We start from the raw sequence: 22022 nt of genomic DNA on the forward strand, positions 1-22022 counted from the left end.
TATTCTGTAGCAGTAAACATTTGACTGATATTCTATAGCAGTAAACATTTGACTGATATTCTGTAGCAGTAAATGTTTGACTGATATTCTGTAGCAGTAAACATTTGACTGATATTCTGTAGCAGTAAACATTTGACTGATATTCTGTAGCAGTAAACATTTGACCGATATTCTGTAGCAGTAAACGTTTGACTGATATTCTGTAGCAGTAAACATTTGACTGATATTCTATAGCAGTAGACATTTGACTGATATTCTGTAGAAACAGTGTTGGATTGATATTCTATAGCAGTAAACATTTGACTGATATTCTATAGTAGTAAGTTTGATATTTTGTAGTGGATGATGACTATAGAACAGACTGTAATGATAACAGTTTGATGGAGAACCTAGCTCTACATAGTGGGTGTGCTGGATACATTCCATATTTAGATTATCAAGATTGCAAGTAAGAAACAGTTGCTTATTCAATTCCTCTCCTTATAAAGTTACAGAGGATATAATATCTTGACTGACATTCTGTTACCACTATGTTGATGCCTAGTTATGGGCTTCATCTTTTGTCAGATTTCCTTTAACTCTGTTGTTTACCTCAAAACCTTTGATAGGATTGATTAATCACATTGACTGCATTTTTCTGTCAGTTTACCTATAAACTTAAATGAAGTGTTGGTTAACTTAAAACCTAAAGAGATTGATTTTCATAACATAGCAAATTTATAGTTACCAATGAATGTTTGCTCTTTCATTTATGAAAACAGTCCGAAATATTAAACAAATTTTCTTGAAAAAATGTAGAATTTAAAAAAAACCTCATGGTTGGATTCAGGTAGGTTATTCACTGTTTGGTGACAACAGGTGATTCACTGTGTTCGTTGAAGATATGTAATTGACTGTGAGACATGTGATTCACTGTGTTTGGTGACAGCAGGTGATTCACTGTGTTTGACGAAGAAAGGTGATTTACTGTGCCTGGTGACAACAGGTGATTCACCATGTTTGGTGACCACAGGTGATTCACTGTGTTTGTTGAAGACATGTGATTGAAAGTGTTTGATGAAGACAGATGATTCATTGTGTTTTGGTTAGTTATGTTCAGTTTTTATTCATTTCAGCTCAGTATGGAGGCCATATTTGATGTGTGTTGCTAATGTTTACCCTTCCTGTCCAGAGAGAGAGATAGCAGAGAAACTACTCACAACAGCTGGTGTATCTACATATATACCTCAAGGTTTTGATGTAATGGAGAGGTGCTTCTCAGGTTAGTAGAGTTGTAGGTGTTCATTGTATACCTGGAGAATTTGATGTAATGGAGAGGTGCTTCCCAGATAAGTTGAGTTGTTGGTGTTCAATATATACCTGAAGGATTTTATGTAATGGAGAGATGCTTCCCAGGTAAGTAGAGTCTTAGGTGTTTAATCCAATTGTCTGTTTGTTTAAGACAGTCAAAACAAGGTATTGAGGGAAATGTTTCATACTAAATTTCTCAAGTGAGGAATATTTGATCATATAATCATACATTGTCTTGTAAAAGCAGGTAATTTTCACACGGGTGCAAAATTTGACACATTTTCACGGTCCGTCTAAAAATGCCAAAATAAATACTGTAAAGTATTTAATGCACAACTTAGCATCCACCAAACATGAATTGACAATTTTTTTCATATTTTTTTTTGTCCCAAAAGTTGGCAAATGTTACACCCACCAAAATAACCTACCATACGGTGCCAGTGATGTCATAATACCATTACAATAAGGTACAGTATTATACACGCTTTAAAAAAAGAAACTTCCTATATTGCAAATATAAATATCATTTTGAGAATAATCTGTACCTGCTTATTTTCTTAGATGACCCTGCCTTAGATGAGTCTACACTGTTTAAAATTACCCTGAAATTGATGATAGACTGGGATCCTGATTATGCTGACAAATCTAGTCCTCAGTATCAAAATCTGACTTCACAGCTTATCAATGAGGTATTGATAATAAAATTATATATAGTACTCAGCAAGGGTCCAGAAATTTTGACAGCCCATGTTGGTCATTTTATCTCACTTCAGCAGACGTTTGTGTCAGTTTTTAGCTATTGCCATCACTAACGTCCGTCGTCGTCCATCATCATTGTCCGTCGTCGACGTTAACAATTTTTCCAAACTCTTTTCCTCTGACTCTACTTGACCAATTAGAACCAAACTTGGTATGAATGTTCCTTGTGGTATCCTGCATAGAACTTATGAGGGGATTTTGATCCGTCGAAAAGCATGGCTGCCGTTACTAAAAAAAGAACATAGGGGTCAGACAATAGTTTTTTGCATATATCTCCAAAATGGTTAGGTTTAGTCCATTCTGAAAGCGGTAAAAGTGTTCAGCATGATGAGGTCTATCTGCGGTCAAAGTTCATTTTAAACTATTAAACCATGTTTGAGTTATTGCCCTTTTTCAAAGTTTTTTGCTATTTTTAATGTTATTTCTTTCAAAAATCTTCTCCTCTGACACTACTGGACCAATTGGAACCAAACTTGGTGTGAATGTTCCTTGGGGTATCCTGCATAGAACTGATGAGGGGATTTTTGATCCGTCGAAAAGCATGGCTGCCGTTACTAAAAATAGAACATAATGCTCAGACAGTAGTTTTTTGCATTTATCTCCAAAACTGTTAGGTTTAGCCAAATTTTTTCAGTAGCTGAAATGATCCTTATTTTTAGGACTACAAAAGTCTTCAGGCATAAAATTTGTCAGATGCCTTCTTATAAGAGTTATTGCCCTTGACAAGGGAAAATTACAGGTTTGTTTTTTTACAGTTTTCAGCCAATGTCTTAAAAACTATGATAGATTTAGACTTTCATTTACTGAAATGATCGTTATGATAAGACCTATCAAAGTTTTCTTAAGTCAAAATTATTGGACAACTTCTTGTTTAATTTATTGCCCTTGAAAGGCAAAATTCAACCAGTTGAGCGATTCAGGCTCCTAGGAGCCTCTTGTTAACATGCCTCCGTCAAAAATAAACTAAAGAGAACTTGTTTGTAGTTATTTTAAAATAAATATTAGAATTTGTGATATTTCAAATACTCTGTCTTTTACAAAATATCTGGACAAGTTTACAAGTTCAGGTTAGACCACACATGGACATTGTTTAACATGTAAACAATTCCCTTTGGCAAACACTGATTTTGTATATTGATTTAAATTGATTATTGACTTCTGCATTAAACAGATTCAATGATAAACTAATAATTACTAACTACGACTGATGCATAATTTCAGCACCATGTGCTTTTGTTATTATGGATTTGTCAATCTTTTTCTTAATAAAATCCAGTAATAAATGTACGAAAATTCTCCATGTCATTTCAGTTAATTTTTATATGCAATGGTGCTGCATGTGTGCTGTTAATTTTATTTTGCAATCAACTAATCAGTTACAGGTAAATCACAGTCACGGGTGGCTGCACATCGGCTAATATTGACGCACACTTGTCCATTAATTTCTAATAAACAATTAGGAGATAGATAGACAGGATGTTTATACACTAATAAAACCATGCAGACTGTTATTTATAAAGGTTTACAATTTTTTATGTCCCATATTGGAAAATGGTTGTCAGTCAATGACCGGGATTTTTGACCGTTTCAGGACCCTTGATCCTTAGTATCAAAATCTGACTTCAGAGCTTATCAAAGAGGTATTTACATGTATGATAAAACTGGTCCTCTATATCGAATTCTCACAATAGGTTATCATGAACAATCAATGTTGAGTCACTGATGATCAATCAGCATTGGTGACTACATTGATTGATCTTTTGGGACTCAACATTGATTGATTCTCAACAGGGAAATGCTAAATTCGTTATATTCAAAGGACAAATGTTTAAACTGTCAATTTAAAATGACTGAACCAATGTATTAAGTTTTTGATGCTACACCTTAAAAACTCATTACTTTCACCAAAAAACAATAATTCTGCTACAGACAAAAAATGATAATTTTTCCAGATGAATATTGCTGCAGCAGCAGCTAACTACACCGACCTGATAGATTACATGAAAATAACAGAAGTCCGTCAAGGCAGCGTTTATGTGGTGTTTGAAGTCAGATACAACATTGTTATAAAGACTACAGATATAATGTCGGGGACTCGACAGATGGTAACCGGGGCACAGATGGATCCTTATACACCTCTGATATATCTTAAAACTGTTGATATGAACAACATCTCTGTCAAAGCCTTAAAAGGTATTATATTGTGAATGAATTAGTTTTTTGTTAGATTGAAAATGGTTGTACATGGAATTTTCTTCTGTTTATTAGTGATCCATGATATCTTTTCAAATAGAGTGAAAATAATAGAGTATAATATTATATCCCACTCAATAAGTGGGTGGTATTTTGGAATCACCATGTACATTGGTAATCTGGCCATTTAAATTTCTTTCATAATTTTCTCATGGATTGATTTCAAATTTGGTGTGTAGCTTCATATAGATAGGGCATATTTTATAAGTGATTTTGGATGCTGTCTGATATCAACTTCCTGTATGTGTAGAGGATGCATAACTTCATGATTTTTAGGTACAAACCCATTCTCGTACCACCTACCTCACTGCTCAAAGTTTAGTACACTAACACCATAGGTCGTCCTTAAAATGGGATGATTAATTAATGTAAATATTCAGATTGAAACCTTTTTGTTATACCTTTGTACTTCTGTCTATTGGTCCTACAGATTATCACATGCTATCTCAGTAATGGATACACCATTTCACCAATTACAAAACCTCTGGAACATTTAATGTGGGAAATCCTTTCCTATTGATACTATCTCATGTGGGAAATTTTTACGTAAAAGCTAATTTTTGAAAAACTCCAATTTTTTGTATTTGTGTTTCAGAAATTTATTCATATAATAGAGTGGGGGGGGGGGTTTCCATTTTTTGCAAAATAATTCAAAGTAGCTTCCACCATTATTAAATTGAACCTATGGGATAGTATATATATACCTATAGTGGTAATCTCCATTTAATTTTTTTTTAAATCCAGTATCCAAAATTTTTTTGTTGCTGAGATTCACAAATTTATTCATCAGAGTTTTGTGATGATATTTGATCCATATCAATTAGTGAAACCAACCTTTTATTTTTAAATACAAAGTATAAGAATTTTTACAACATTTTTTATCTATATGTGTTCTCCTTCGTACACATAACTATATGTTAATGAATGATTTGCAGAAAATCAACTTAGCAGCTCAGTAAAAAGTTGCTTGTTCATTGTGTTGTCTAAGTGTATCAAGACAGATTTGTGTGGGCACCATCTGTGTCTTTTTGACACTAAAACATTTTTATAGTAGCTAAATAGTTGTGTCTATATGTGCTGGGTCATATTTTTATTTTTTCAGATGAGACATCATCTGGCTATGATTGTAGCCAGTACAATCAAGATATAGTAGAAATCAATTCAGCCTGTACAATGTCCATGTCATACTTATATAACAGGACTAATATAAGTTCCGAAGAAATCTGCAGGTATCTTAAATCATATCATTAACAATGTAGATTAACTTTGGAAAAGAGTTATACTAGCAGTTCTTTTAAGATCTGGGTCCAGTGTAAAAGCCTGTTTACACCATCAAAGTTTGTCATTAATTTTTTTCTCAAAGATTTTTATGAAAACTAAAAGTAAAGTTTGTTCAATATATATGAAATAGATATGCTTTTGCTATATGTTTTTTATTTACATTCTGAAAAATCATTTGTCTTGATAAAATTCCATCAAAGTCACTCAAAATCAATCATAAAAAAAGGACAAAGTTCTATTCTATCAAAGTTCATCAAAGTCTTTTAGAGTTGGCAAATGTTCCAATGATTTTTAAGAGTTGTGTCCCTTACCCTAGGTCTATCTCCTTAAATACTGATTAGTAGAGTTGGAAATACTGTAAACGTATTAATTTTAGTGGTTGGTAATATTCATGGAGTTTGTCAAGGGACTATATTCTCGGGTATCAATTTCAGCTGTTTTAAAAAAATGATTAGTGTTACATAGTTTAAAAAATCAATTTTGTTGGTACCATTTTTTGCACTTTTCAGTCCACTGTGAAAGTAGCGAAAATTAGTACACTGCGAAAAATTAAAATGTTTACAGTATTACTAAAATTACTTAAAAAGGTCAGTATTGTAGTCACATTTTCAATCTGTCAATCAACCCATCTGTTTCATTTATTTGCAATAGATTTCATCTTCTTTTGAAGGGAGCACTTTAGTATTTCGTATATTGCTTTTACCCAATTTTCCATTTTGTTCATAGCAATTTTTGTTATAATTATTCAATAATTTTTTCTTGATAAGTACCAATAAAGAGTTGGTTAGAAATAGTTTGAAAGAAACCTTTTTTCTTAATTTTTTTTAGAACCTATGATGTTTTATTAACGTGCATCCATCAAGCAGTTGAAATAAAGAACAGAAGAGAATGTAAGAAAACAGATCTTCATAAGTGGATGCCCTATGCCATCCAAGTAGCTCTACCTAATATACAATCATCACAGATGAATATGTGCCCTGGTTAGTATAAAAACGGATTGCTTTATGTTTCATTTAACTGCATACCAGCAAATCTAAGCTCAGACTGCATTTTTTTGTTTCCATTGTATTTTTTGTCAGATGAGGTGCAAAGAAATGTCCATGGAAGTCTGCCAATATACACAAACTATTCTTACCCTACCATTGCACCTGGTCCATGCTCTCAGTCTCAAGTTTTTAGTGCAGTCCCTGTTTTCTCTCTCTAGTCTTTATCCTTAGAATATATCCATTTGATTTCTGCTTAAATCTTGATTACTTTTTATGCTCAGGCTAGTTTTGTTATCTCTGCTATATTATCCTCTATGATTTATTGATGTCCAAGTTGGTTTTTATAATTTTGTATTTGGATTTTCTGTTGTCTGGGTTGACAGTTTGTTTTTCTCCTCTCTGTTATGAACCTGATGAAGGCCCCAAGGCCAAAAATTTAGATCTCGCTTCTTTTGATCACTTTTTATTTCTATTTCATTTGTATTTAGTTCCTTTTTTAGATTTGGAATGTGGCTACTTTTAGCTTATTAATAATTCATATTTAGTGTTTTTTCACTTTGGCCAATTAACTATTCTCTCAGGTTTCTATATGCTGAGGTTACTTTTGTTATCTCTAACATACCCTCCTCTCAGGTTTCTCATGTTCAGGCTAGTTTTGTTACCATTTACATACTATCCTGTCAGGTATCTATATGCCCAGGTTAGTTTTGTGACCTTTAAAATACTCCTCCCAAATTTCTATATGTCAGTTTTGTTACCTTTAATTTACTGTCCTATTAAGTTTCTGTATACCCAGGTTGGTTTTGTGACCTTTAATATACTATCCTTGAAGGTTTCTATGTGTCCTTGTCATTTTGTTACCTCTTCCAATAAAAACGAAAAGAGAAAAATTCATGCTTATCCCCATTGGAAATGTCTGTACAAGTCAGGACCATTACAGTTTTTATTCCTTTTGCTGCCTTGCCATCTGGATTTCCCTCTTCGATTCCTTTAGGCTATTGCCATCTGATATATGGACTTCCCTCTTTGTTTCCTTTAGACTATTGCCATCTGATGGACTTGCCTCTGATTCCTTTAGACTATTGCCATCTGATGTATGGACTTCCCTCTTTGATTCCTTTAGACTATTGCCATCTGATATATGGACTTCCCTCTTTGATTCCTTTAGACTATTGCCATCTGATATATGGACTTCCCTCTTTGTTTCCTTTAGACTATTGCCATCTGATATATGGACTTCCCTCTTTGTTTTCTTAGACTGTTGCCATCTGATGGACTTGCCTCTTTGATTCCTGTAGACTATTGCCATCTGATATATGGACTTCCCTCTTTGATTCCTTTAGACTATTGCCATCTGATATATGGACTTCTCTCTTTGATTCCTTTAGACTATTGCCATCTGATATATGGACTTCCCTCTTTGATTCCTTTAGACTATTGCCATCTGATATATGGACTTCCCTCTTTGTTTCCTTTAGACTATTGCCATCTGATATATGGACTTCCTTCTTAGATTCCTTTAGACTATTGCCATCTGGACTTCCCTCTTTGATTCCTTTAGACTATTGCCATCTGGACTTCCCTCTTTGTTTCCTTTAGACTATTGCCATCTGATGGACTTGCCTTTTTGATTCCTTTAGACTATTGCCATCTGATATATGGACTTCCCTCTTTGATTCCTTTAGACTATTGCCATCTGATATATGGACTTCCCTCTTTGTTTCCTTTAGACTATTGCCATCTGATATATGGACTTCCTTCTTAGATTCCTTTAGACTATTGCCATCTGGACTTCCTTCTTTGATTCCTTTAGACTATTGCCATCTGATGGACTTGCCTCTTTGATTCCTTTAGACTATTGCCATCTGATATATGGACTTGCCTCTTTGATTCCTTTATAGCCTAAAGTTTATCAATTTGTTTATTTTTTATCACCCTTTACTATTGCTTATTAAAACTGATAGCAATTTCTTGTACTTTTTTTTCTTTCAGTGACCAATGATCCATTCCATTGTAATAATACCAAGTTGTTTGAGCGCTATGCTTTAGGTATCTGTTACCAGCTTTTGTATAGACATTTGTCTTCCTCTTCATGTCAGTAAGTAACTAAATAAGATATAACTACCAACACTATAGAGTTCCCCAAGCTTCATATATAGAAAACTTCATTCCAACCTTTCGTATTTCCTGCCATGGCTTGTAAAGAAAAGAATCTTATAAACTTAAAAAAAAATTATGAAACTTGAATCCTTTTTAATGAAACATATAAAAGTATACAGCTGCATAATTTCTTAATTAACTTAGTAAATGAAGGTTAGATAAAAAGGAAGTGTAGTCTTCAGTCTGTACAGTATGAATATAATTTCCTGCAGAGATGTTTGGGTACCATACATTAAGTGTACAGCTGGTCTGTTCCCTCGATGTCCAATAAAAACCATCACTGAGAGTCTGATGACTTCACCAAACTTTACAAGTCTTTTACCTCAAGGATTTGATGTTTTGGATTCATGTTTTTCAGGTAAGTTTGTAAAGGTGTATAGTGGGATTGTCATGTCATGGGTGTTTGATTAAAAGTGTCTTTTGTCATGTCATAGGTTTTTGATTAAAAATGTCTACTATCATGTCAAAGGTGTATGGTTAAAGGTATCTACCATCATGTAATATATGTTGATTAAAGGCTTCTACTGCCATGTCAAAGGTATATGCTTAAATGTGTCTACTGTCACAGGTGTATAATTTAAGGTGTTAACTGCTATGTCAATGGTGTTTGATTAAAGATGTTTACTGTCATGTCAAAGGTGTATGGTTACTGCTATGTCAATGGTGTTTGATTAAAGGTGTCTACTGTCATGTCAAAGATATATGATTAAAGGTGTCTTCTGTCATGTCACAGGAGCATAATTTATGGTGTTAACTTGCTATGTCAGTGGTGTTTGATTAAAGGTGTTTACTGTCATATCAAAGGTGTATGAATAAAGGTATCGACTGTCATTTCAAAGGTGTTTTGATTAAAAGACATAAAAGAATATTTACTACTTGCAAAAAAACCCAACTAGTCTGGTGTTAGAAGAAATATAGAATGAATTTGTCACACTGACAATGCTAATGGAGAAATATTTCATGATTTGACTATACATTCATCCAATTTTGTTAACCTAAATTTTTATTATCTTTATAATCACAATTTGTATCATATTTTCCATAGATGACCCTATTATGGAGGATTCTACACTGTTTTCCATCACCCTGAAACTGATGATAGACTGGGATCCTGATTATGCTGATAAATCCAGTCCTCAATATCGAAAGCTGACTTCACAGCTAATGGAAGAGGTATTTATGATATTGTCTTCTGTGTCAGAGCTGACTTAACAGCTCATCAAAGAGGTATTGATGATATTGTCCTCATTATTAAATTTGACTTTACAATGTTATCAAAGAGGTATTTATGATCCAGCCCTTGGTATCAAAATCTGCATTCGTGCAGCCAATCAAAGAAGTGTTTTACAAAAGTTTAAGATTTAAGCAGGGAAGAAGTCTTAAGTTAAATAAATCTTTGTCTTCCTACTCATGTTAGGACTGATTACATGTCAGTTGTTCTTTTTTTTGTAGACCCCTAATTTTTAAAATCTTTTGATTCATTTGTTGAAACATCCATCAAAGGTTAGATGTAAATATTGATCAAATCAGTTTCAGATTGTAGAATTTTATTAATTATGAAAATTGGTTTCTCATCAACAGGTATCCACAAATCCTATGTATATTTCAATCAGTGTTTCAATATCAAAACTATTTTGGCTAATGTTGCTTGTGTTTTCTCATCTAGGAAAGTGCTCTTTATGCTGAAAAATCACTCAGTATATAAATCATAAATAGCATCAAAGTAGAATTAAGGTTGCTGTCTTTTTACATTGGTCTCATATTTTTAGTTTTACTGGACCATAGGTTCATGTGAACTATTGTCTCCTGGACCATAGGTTTGTGTGCTCTATTGTCTACTGGACCATAGGTTCATGTGATCTATTGTCTACTGGACCTTATGTTGATGTGATCTATTGTCTACTGGACCTTATGTTGATGTGATCTATTGTCTACTGGACCGTAGGTTCATGTGATCTATTGTCTACTGGACCATAGGTTCATGTGATCTATTGTCTACTGGACCTTATGTTGATGTGATCTATTGTCTACTGGACCTTATGTTGATGTGATCTATTGTCTACTGGACCATAGGTTCATGTGATCTATTGTCTACTGGACCATAGGTTCATGTGATCTATTGTCTACTGGACCTTATGTTGATGTGATCTATTGTCATCACTTTACTTCAATTGTCATTTGTCATATAGTCTTAAACCACTCAGTTGATTATAACCAAATTCGGGCACCAGGACCCTCAGGGTATTTACTTTAAAATTATGTTGATTATGCATATGGTCACTATGACATTTTTAGACCACAGGGGCTAAGTCACTTATTTTTTTCATACATTACAAAAACTGTAAAAGATACTTGAAAATGAGTGTGACATTGGTTTTTTTAGAGCTCTATTATAGTCTTCACTCGATAAAAATTGTATTACAATGCCTTTTTAGAGTAATTGCAGATCAAAAAATGACATTTTTTTTTAGGTTTTTAGTTTATAACTTGAAAAGTGTAATAGATAAAAAAAAAAATTATTTCTTGAATTGATCCTTATGACAAGTCCTACTAAAGTCCTCATATGGCCTAAGTTATGTGAAAACTTCTTATTAGAGTTATTGCCTTTGAAAGACCAAAATGACAAATTTTGTGTTTTTTTTGTTTATAACCTTAAAACTGTAATTGAAACTTTCAATTGATAAAATTATCCTTACAACAAGGCCTACAAAAGTACTCGAGGGTCCAGGTTGTATGATGATTCTTTATTACAGTTATTTCCCATAAAAGGTAAAAAAGAATATTTCTGACCAGCTATTAAGAGCACCTAGCTTTCTGTATACATGTAACACATAACCCATAGCATGTGCTAAAAACAACAATACAATGGGGAATTTTGCAAGAATGTAAAACAAAAACTGCAATACAGCATTAGTAATATTTCAGATGAATATTGCTGCAACAGCAGCTAACTACACCGACCTGATAGATTACATGAAAATAACAGAAGTCCGTCAAGGCAGCGTTTATGTGGTGTTTGAAGTCAGATACAACATTGTTATAAAGACTACAGATATATTGTCGGGCACTCGACAGATGGTAACCGGGGCACAGATGAATCCTAACACACCTCTGATATATCTTAAAACTGTTGATATGAACAGCGTCTCTGTCAAAGCTTTAAAAGGTAAAGTATGTTTTAGTATTCATGTTTGTGTGATGTGTTGGCTAGTTATTTTTGTTTCATTAATAGTGGCCTGCATTACAAGGTATTACTTACAGTTTTAATCTATGTGTATCTGCGCATCAAAATAATTTGTTAGGGTATCTTGAAATAAGAATTACCATCTGTCTGTCTGGTCTGGTGTATGTTCATTGTGAGGGGCTGATTCATATCCACAAAACAATGGACCTAAATTGAAATTTTTATGTTGGGAAATTAAGAAACCAGGATTAGAATGTTAATCCAACAGAACACAGTCCAAGGACGATGAATAGGCAAAGAAAATAGACACATTCAACAAAGAACATGAAATAACTAAAATGACATGAAGTAAAGCAATTTGGGTAAAAAAAAAAAACTGATAGCATGGACCAGGTACACTAGTAGGGTCCTCTGCTTTTCTAGGTGATGTATGCTATATAGTTGGTCAGATTATTACTGTCAGGTGCTGTAAAAGGGAGATAATTCAACATTTAACCTCATAGAGTCCAAGTTGAATGGAAGAATCCTTTTGTCAGTCTGCTCCCATTTCTGGTAGGTCTGTTGAAAAACTCTTTTTTTTCACAATCACCACTGAAAATCCAACAGATCTTGTCATAGCAGATTGTAAGTTGTGACATATCATCTCTTTATCTACAGTTTTGCTGAGGTGGGGAAACCCTTCAGATATTTTTAATGTTTTGATTTATTAACAATCTTTTCTATAGATAATAAAAAGGAAGACTACTGTCATGTACACAAAGAAGAAATAACTAATAATACTCAGTGTGCTAATGCTATGTACTGGTTTGTCAATAAGACCAGTATACCAGAAAAAGAGCTTTGTGGGTAAGCACTCTTTTTACCATACATTGAAAAATTTGGAAGGGCTTAGATTTCAAGGTGTAAGAGGTGACTTATTTTAAATTCAAGAACTTTCTTTTGAATATATTATTCCATGCAATGAACACACATGTAGCTAATAATTCATCAGTCAATTCTGAACAAAAAGATGAAGAAAACTTGATATACAGTTTCTCTCTCCAGAAAGAGGTACACAGGTTTCAATAAGTAATGCATTATGTGGATTAACTGAACCTTAATTCATCAGATTTATGTTAGGATTTGACAGTTACTAAAATACAAGGAAAGGACTTTGGATTTACATACTTAAAAATATTACTTCATGAATTTTACTTCTTTGACATTACAGAGCATACAGTGTGTATTTGATGTGTATAAAACTGACTGTGGAGAGGATGGGTAAGAAATGTGAACTATCATCACTCCATCGATGGATGCCATACACGTTCCCATATTATCTGAAGTCTGTAACTGTTGATCAAGTCAATAAATGTGATGGTAAGCTGTATTTATGGTAGTTCTTATGTGGACACAGTAATATTCAGGTGATTAGAGTCAACAGTGACTTTGATATCAATTCTGTATAAGTTCCCCTTTTTAATGGTTTTGATGTTACTATATCAAAAATACCTTTTTGTTTATATAAAAGCCTGTATTCAACTTAATTGGCAACTTTATCTATTGTTTTCCCTTGATAATTTCTATTTCAAGCTACTGTTGTGATACTGTAAAATATTGGCCATTTCCAATGACAACTTTACATCAAACCTGAATTGTCATTTCATTGGTAAAAAGAATATTGCTAGGTTTGTATGTCCTGACATGGCTTCACATTTGATGCTTTTAGTTTCATTATGATATTTTCTGTCTTGACTTCAAAACTGATGTTATTCTGTATGTGAAACAATGATATTAGAAACCCTGGTCTGTTGTGATAGTATAAAGAATATATATAAAAACCAAGATGTATTCAAATTTTCAGCACTTCTATCTTTGTGACCATCAAAATTTCATAGGTATGATATAAATATGATATATAGTTCAGTTTTATACAGATAAAATGTTTATGTTAATAAATGTGTAACTGATATTCTGTTCAAGTAAATGCATGACTAATATTCTGTAGTAATAAATGTCTGACTGATATTCTGTAGAAGTAAATATTGGACTGATATTTTGTACATGTAAATATTTGGCACATATTTTGTACAAGGAAACATGTGACTGATATTTTATTCAAGTAAATGTCTGACTGATATTCTGTAGAAGTAAATGTGCAACTGATATAACTGATATTATATACAAATAAATGTGAGGCTGATATTTTGTACAAGTAAATGTGTGACTAATATTCTGGAGTAAAAGTGTTTGACAGATAGTATGTAGAAACAGTGTTTGACAGATATTCTGCAGAAACAGTGTTTGACAAGTATTCTGTTAGAAACAGTGTTGGATTGATATTCTATAGCAGTAAACATTTGACTGATATTCTGTAGCAGTGAACTTTTGACTGATATTCTGTAGCAGTAAACATTTGACTGATATTCTGTAGCAGTAAACATTTGACTGATATTCTATAGCAGTAAACATTTGACTGATTCTGTAGCAGTGAACTTTTTACTGATGTTCTGTAGAGTAAACATTTGACTGATATTCTGTAGAAACAGTGTTGGATTGATATTCTATAGCAGTAAACATTTGACTGATATTCTGTAGAAACAGTGTTGGATTGATATTCTATAGCAGTAAACATTTGACTGATATTCTATAGTAGTAAGTGTTTCATATTTTGTAGTGGATGATGCCTATAGAACAGACTGTAATGATATCAGTTTGATGGAGAACCTAGCTCTACATAGTGGGTGTGCTGGATACATTCCATATTTAGATTATCAAGATTGCAAGTAAGAAACAGTTGCTTATTCAATGCCTCTCCTTATAAAGTTACAGAGGATATAATATCTTGACTGACATTCTGTTACCACTATGTTGATGCCTAGTTATGGGCTTCATCTTTTGTCAGATTTCCTTTAACTCTGTTGTTTACCTCAAAACCTTTGATAGGATTGATTATTCACGTGGCATTTTTAAATATCCTATATTATCCCTTTTTTAGTTGAAAACAATCACAAATATTAGGACTTTCTTGAGAATGTCTTAAAAAAAACATAAAACAGTGTTGATGAAGACATTTGGCTCACTGTGTTTAATGAGGACAGGTGATTCACTGTTTAGGTGAAAACAGATGTTTCACTATTTTGGTGAAGACAGATGATTCACTGTTTTGGTTAATACACATGATTCACTGTTTTGTTGAATACAGGTGATTCACTGTTTTATTGAAAACAAATGATTCACTGTTTTGGTAAATACAGATGATTTACTGTTTTGCTGGATACAGATGATTCACTGTTTTGCTGAACACACTTGATTCACTGTTTTTAGTGCAGACATGTGATTTACTGTGTTTTGGAGAGACACATGTTTCACTCTGCTTAGTTTGTTATATCCAGTTTTGATTTATTTTAGCTCAGTTTGGAGGCCATATTTGATGTGTGTTGCTAATGTCTATCCTTCCTGTCCAGAAAGAGATATAGCAGAGAAACTACTCTCAACAGTTGGTGTATCCAAATATATACCTGGTGGATTTGATGTAATGGTGAGGTGCTTCCCAGGTAAGTGGAATAATAGGTATTTGATTAAAGGTGTTTACTGTCAAATATAAGTCACTACCTTTTCAAAACAGGATGATACTGGTACTGATGAAATATTCATATTCAAAATGTTCCATACTACATGTCTTTAGGGAGAAATATTTCATGACATGACCATACATTCTTACTACAATTGGGTATACTATTAAATTCGATGAACTATAAGACTTCCAATGTGGTAAACCTATAGTTGTTATACCCTACCACATGAAGTGGCAAGGTATTATGCGATACCCTATGAATTTATGCGTGCGTCCCCTGATGGTTTCTAGATAATAACTTAAGAAAAATGATTAAAGGATCTTTTTAAATGTTGTATCATTATTTAATATTATAAAATACAGAACGAGTTTGAACACCTGTTTTATGGGATTATTTACACAGAAGTTAGTTGTTTTTACCCCCAAAATGTTTTGCAACATGGTGAGGTATCTTTTAACATCCCATTAGATGCCCTTTTTTTCATTTTGAGGTCTTTTCATATGTATTCTATTTCCATAGATGACCCTGTTATGGAGGAGTCATCACTGTTTTTAATCACCCTGAAACTGATGATAGAATGGGATCCTGATTATGCTGATAAATCCAGTCCCAAGTATCGAAATCTGACTTCACAGCTAACGAATGAGGTATTTATGATAAAATTAGTCCTAAATATCAGTTTATGCTTCATGAACAAGCATTAATTGTCAAAAAGTTTGTTTTGAAAGCATAACTTGATCAAAAAATCATAACAAAATTTATAATTGATTCCATTTTTAGCTCATCTGGCCACTATTTTTCAAAACTCTTCTCCTCTGACACTACTTGACCAACTGGAACCAAACTTGGTATAAATATTCCTTGGGATATCCTGCATAGAACTGATGTGGGGATTTTTGATCTGTTGAAAAACATGGTTGCCATTACATTAGTTAAAATAGAACATAGGGATCAGGTAGTCATTTTTCCTGTATATCTCCAAAACCATTAGGTTTAGCCAAATTCTGACACAGGTAAAAGTGTTCAGCATGATGAGATCTATCAGAGATTAAATTTTTGTTTTAATCTGATAAGCCATGTTGGAGTTATTGCAGTTTTTTCATGTTTTTTTTTGCTGTTTTAATGTTATTTCTTTAAAAAATCTTCTTCTCTGACACTACTTGACCAATTAGAATTTAACTTGGTATGAGTGTTTCTTTGGGTATCCTACATAGATATTATGTGGGGATGTTTGATTCGTCAAAAAACATAGCCACAGCTACTAAAAATAGAATGGGTCGGACAGTAGTTTTCATATATCTCCAAAACCATTAGGTTTAGCCAAATTATTTTTATTGCTGAAATGATCCTTATTATAAGGCCTACAAAAGTATAGTACTCCTTGTAAGAGTTATTGCCCTTGAAAGGTGAAAATTGTTTTTTTTTCTCTCAGTTTTAAGCCAATATCTTGAAAACTTTGATAGATCAAACTTGTTGGACAACTCCTTGTTAGAGTTATTGCCCTTTAATTACGTTTTTTGCAGTCTTCAGCCAGTTTCTTGAAAACTATAATAGAAAGAATGAAACTTTCAATTGATGAAATGATTCTTTTGATAAGTCCTACCTAAGTCGTCATTGAGTCAGAATTGTCTGACAGCTCCTTGTTAGAGTTATTGCCCTTGAAAGACAAAAAAATAACCTGGTGAGTGATTCAGGCTCCTGGGAACCTCTTGTTTTTGTTTGGAAGACTTATTACAAACAAATTAAATTATTATGATATATTTAGGTACAAAATACCACTCTTATTAATATTGCTAATTTTGATGCTGTACATATGTTTCAAGGAGCAACCTCTCATCTGCTGCATTAGAATCAAATACATTGAAATCCATAAATTAATAGTATACTAGAAGTACTCAAAAACAAACCAAAAATGTGGAAATGGGAAGTCAAATCCAGCACTGAGAAGTTCTACTAGCCTCATGCACTATTGGTTTAAGTGATAATACCATATAGCTGTTTTTTTTTTGTTTTTGTTTTTTTTTTTGGGGAGAGTGTAAAATTTTGTGATTTTGAGGCTACATATACATATAACAACATAATATAAGATTGGTGTGGAATTGGGTTAAAAAATCCCCATTACATACAAGCCAAAAATACATGCAAAGTATGTAAAACAACTAGGAACTACAGGTGATGAAGGGAAAGGAGGGTGGGTAAATCAAAAAATTTCTTGTAAAAATAATTATTAATCACTTCTCCTAATTAAGTTAACATGGTAAAAAGTAATATTTATAACTGACCAGCACGGTAAAAAGTGATATTTATAACTGACCAACACGGTAATAAGTGATATTTATAACTGATCAGCACGGTAAAAAGTGATATTTATAACTGACCAGTCAGGAAGAAGAGATTGTTTACTTCAAATGAGACTTTTTATGGAAGCAAATGAGGCTCCTAATAAGAGATTCTAAAAAAATAGTAGTTCCTATGAAAGTTTTCATCTGTTTGCATAAAGTTAATTATAGAAATAACTTGTAATTATTTCTGAATTTCTGTGTGTGGTTAGTGTAAGATAGGTAATGTAAGTGTTTTGTCCAATAAAAAAATGAACATTCTTTTTTACCATTGATACAATAGTTAACTCCCACAATTAAGTAATATTTAATTTTTCCAGATGAATATTGCTGCAGCAGCTAACTACACCGACCTGATAGATTACATGAAAATAACAGAAGTCCGTCAAGGCAGCGTTTATGTGGTGTTTGAAGTCAGATACAACATTGTTATAAAGACTACAGTTATAATGTGGGGGACTCGACAGATGGTAACCGGGGCACAGATGGATCCTAACACACCTCTGATATATCTTAAAACTGTTGATATGAACAGCATCTCTGTCACAGCCTTAAAAGGTATTATATGTTGATTGAAATTTTTTTCTAAAAATTGATGCATTTTTTAACAATATTTAACAATTATTGAATGATTGTACTCCTTGATTAAAAAAAAACATTGAACAAAAACAATTACCTACTGATTGCTTAAATATGAAAAAAAAGCAAAAAAAATTCTGGATAGATCTCCTTGAATGTTCAGGAAAAAAGAATTATTCATATAATAACTGAAAAAAAAAGTTACCCTTCCAGAGCCCTCATACACCTATTTGGTATTTAAAGTGTAATAAAAGAAAATCATATTGCTTTTTTTAGTCTGTCGTTTCTTTGTATGAAATAGACAAAAAAGGTTCAGAATTTTCTGAATGTTATCATAAATAATAAGAGAAAATAAAATGAAATTCAATAGATTAAAAAACAATAAAGCATCTATTTAGTGCACAGATTTTGTTGAAGGAAACTCAGAGAGTTTGATGCTGTTCATACATGTACTTTTTTGTATGCCTGCCTTATAAGGAAATACATTTGAACATTATGTGTCTTTGAAGAATCTAAATCTTGGATAACTTGAACAGATTTCACAGTCCCAGCAAAACTACCCTTACTCCCATTACAATTTGTCCTCTGGTGAACAGAAATCTTGGGTAACTCAATGTTTTAAATCAGTACCCTTGATAGGTCTTTAAAGTTAATAATATCAAAACATAAATGGAACAGCTAAATTGAAGACCAAAATTCTGACCATGTTTTGAAATGAAGGGTAAAAAAAAATGTGTCTTACTTAAGTTATGTTGTCAATAATAGAAAATAGGTTTATGACATGACACCATAACTTCTTTTACACTTGAGATTTTATTTTGTATAAACCACTATTGGTCCTTTGGGTTGAATATGAATATTGGCTAGATGTCCTTAAATCTATTTAAATTTTCTTATTATACTCCCCCCCACCCCACTGGACATATAGTGTGATAGGGGTGTCCATCCTGATGGAATTCAATTAAACTTTCACAGACTCTGTATTATATGTTCTCATTTTGCACGATCTATTTTAGAGTTTGATTTGAATCAATATGGCAGTAAAAAGATGCATTTATCAAATGAGGATGTGGGGTGGGGGTATATCAAGTTAGTGAACATTGCTCACAGTATTTCTAGTTTTGTTTTAAAATATGATTCAAGTAACATATGAAATAGAAAAATGACTGATTATTTTCTGTGTAAATATCAGTGCTTTAACTATTATTATTTTTACATGAGTAAGTAACTTTTGTTTTAATTATTGCATCATTTTATCTTTATAAATTTTTTTTTTCAGATGAGAAATCTGGCTATGATTGTAGCCAGTCCAGTCAAGATGTAGTAGAAATAAATTCAGCCTGTGCAGTAGCTATTTCATACTTACATAACAGGACTAATATAAGTCCCAAAGAAATCTGCAGGTATCTTAAATCATACCATTTACAGTGTAGATTAACTTTGGAAAAAAGTTATACTAGCAGTTCTTTATAAGATCTGGGTCCAATGTAAAGGTCTGTTTACACCATCAAAGTTTGTCATTATTTTTTTTTTGAATAAATAATCAGGGTCCAAACTAATGAGTAAGTGAGCAGCGTAATTTGGTAGAATGCTTCTGTTGTAAACATTGAGTTGTTATATCATTTGTACTCATGTTTGACATGTTATTGAAAGGAACAAATGTTACAGTATGGGATTTGTTACATGTAGGAAAAATTTCATGCAAAATAAAATGCCTGCTAAAAAAAAATTGGCCTACTGATGATGACTTTTTTTTTGCTTGTCGGTGTTCACAACATTTTAATGTCATAACTGCTGCATGATAGAATTTGTTGATTATAATAACTAAGCAAACATTAGTGCTAATGGTATAAAATCTTTGTAGTGAAGGGATGTTTTGATGCCATATCTGTTACCTCTTCCCAAGTTATGCTGCACATTAACCGAAATCATTGTAGTGAAGGGACGTGTTGATGTCACATCTGTTACCTCTTCCCAAGTTATGCTGCACATTTACCAAAATCATTGTAGTGAATGGACGTTTTGATGCCATATCTGTTACCTCTTCCCAAGTTATGCTGCACATTAACCGAAATCATTGTAGTGAAGGGACGTTTTGATGCCATATCTGTTACCTCTTCCCAAGTTATGCTGCACATTAACCGAAATCATTGTAGTGAAGGGACGTGTTGATGTTATATCTGTTACCTCTTCCCAAGTTATGCTGCACATTTACCAAAATCATTGTAGTAAAGGGACGTTTTGATGCCATATCTGTTACCTCTTCCCAAGTTATGCTGCACATTTACCGAAGTCTTTGTAGTGAAGGGACGTTTTGATGCCATATCTGTTACCTCTTCTCAAATTATGCTGCACATTTACCAATTATATTGAACCCCTCCTAAATACTGAGGATTAGTGCCCGAGTTTCATAAAAAATCTCAAATTCATATTTTCCTCAAATCCTACCGAATCTCAAATTTTTACCATTCAAACCACTTGAAAGAGTAATCAAGGAAATCAAGATTCTTGCAAAAATCAAAAGAATGTAATCCAGGGACAAAGACCAGACATGGAAAACTGGCATACGCAACAAAAAATAACCAAAATAATACATACAAAGTAACAAAAATAATTGAGCAGCCCAGACTCCACTAACAACTGAAAGAATTGATGATTTGAAGAAACTCTATGATTAAACCATGCCCCACTGCAGCATATTTTGATTTAAACACTGTAAAGATTTTTATATATCTGGCCGAGTGGTCTAGGGCGCTGGACTTTGTGCAGGCGGTGTTGCCATAGATGTCACAGCGGTACGAGTTCGAGTCCCGTGGAGGGAACGACCAAAAATTTGCATCGCAAATTTGACAGTTCTAACATTGTTGGGAATTTTCAGACCTTTTTATATATATATATATATATATATATATATATATATTTGTAATTAGTATGCTTAAAGAGTTGATTGAGAAACCAACTTTATTTAACTTTGTTTAGAGCCTATGATGTTGCATTAACTTGCATCCAACAATCAGTTGAAATGAAGACTAGGAGAGAGTGTAAGAAAACAGATCTTCATAAATGGATGCCCCATGTCATCCAAGGAGCTCTACCTAATATACAATCATCACAGACTTTTACATGCCCAGGTTAGTTCTATTACCCTTATACTATCCTGTCAAGTAAAAGTTCCATTACCCTTACCATACTATCCTGTCAAGTAATAGTTCCATTGCCCTTACCATACTATCATGTCAAGTAATAGTTACATTGCCCTTACCATACTATCCTGTCAAGTAATAGTTACATTGCCCTTACCATACTATCCTGTCAAGTAATAGTTACATTGCCCTTACCATACTATCCTGTCAAGTAATAGTTACATTGTCCTTACCATACTATCCTGTCAAGTAATAGTTACATTGCCCTTACCATACTATCCTGTCAAGTAATAGTTACATTGCCCTTACCATACTATCCTGTCAAGTAATAGTTACATTGCCCTTACCATACTATCCTGTCAAGTAATAGTTACATTGCCCTTACCACATTATCCTGTCAAGTAATAGATACATTGCCCTTACCATACTATCCTACCACGTTACAGTGTGCCAAGGTTAGTTCCAATGCCCTTACCATACTATCCTGCCAA

At 33.0% G+C, this 22022-nt stretch overlaps 1 protein-coding gene across 5 annotated transcripts in view; it reads left to right on the plus strand.

Moving 5' to 3' along the window:
- Window positions 1–22022, plus strand: part of LOC148620945 (uncharacterized) — a 182464-nt gene that overhangs the window by 54038 nt on the left and 106404 nt on the right. For all 5 annotated transcript variants that reach the window (XR_015921037.1, XM_088574867.1, XM_088574868.1 and 2 more), the window contains 18 exons: window positions 340–448; window positions 1116–1261; window positions 1852–1979; window positions 4002–4242; window positions 5405–5531; window positions 6412–6563; window positions 8562–8667; window positions 8942–9087; window positions 9775–9902; window positions 11655–11895; window positions 12639–12759; window positions 13124–13272; window positions 14570–14678; window positions 15304–15449; window positions 15990–16117; window positions 18130–18367; window positions 19668–19791; window positions 21368–21519. Coding sequence is in view for 4 of the 5 variants with exons in the window: in XM_088574867.1 (XP_088430993.1) it covers window positions 340–448; window positions 1116–1261; window positions 1852–1979; window positions 4002–4242; window positions 5405–5531; window positions 6412–6563; window positions 8562–8667; window positions 8942–9087; window positions 9775–9902; window positions 11655–11895; window positions 12639–12759; window positions 13124–13272; window positions 14570–14678; window positions 15304–15449; window positions 15990–16117; window positions 18130–18367; window positions 19668–19791; window positions 21368–21519 (2691 nt within the window). In the remaining variant the exon portion in view is untranslated. The remainder of the gene's footprint in view (window positions 1–339; window positions 449–1115; window positions 1262–1851; window positions 1980–4001; window positions 4243–5404; window positions 5532–6411; window positions 6564–8561; window positions 8668–8941; window positions 9088–9774; window positions 9903–11654; window positions 11896–12638; window positions 12760–13123; window positions 13273–14569; window positions 14679–15303; window positions 15450–15989; window positions 16118–18129; window positions 18368–19667; window positions 19792–21367; window positions 21520–22022) is intronic.

Source organism: Perna viridis, chromosome 3 (genome assembly GCF_037379345.1).
Source record: "Perna viridis isolate PV_CMFRI_1.1 ecotype Kerala chromosome 3, ASM3737934v1, whole genome shotgun sequence".
Lineage (NCBI taxonomy): Eukaryota > Metazoa > Mollusca > Bivalvia > Mytilida > Mytilidae > Perna > Perna viridis.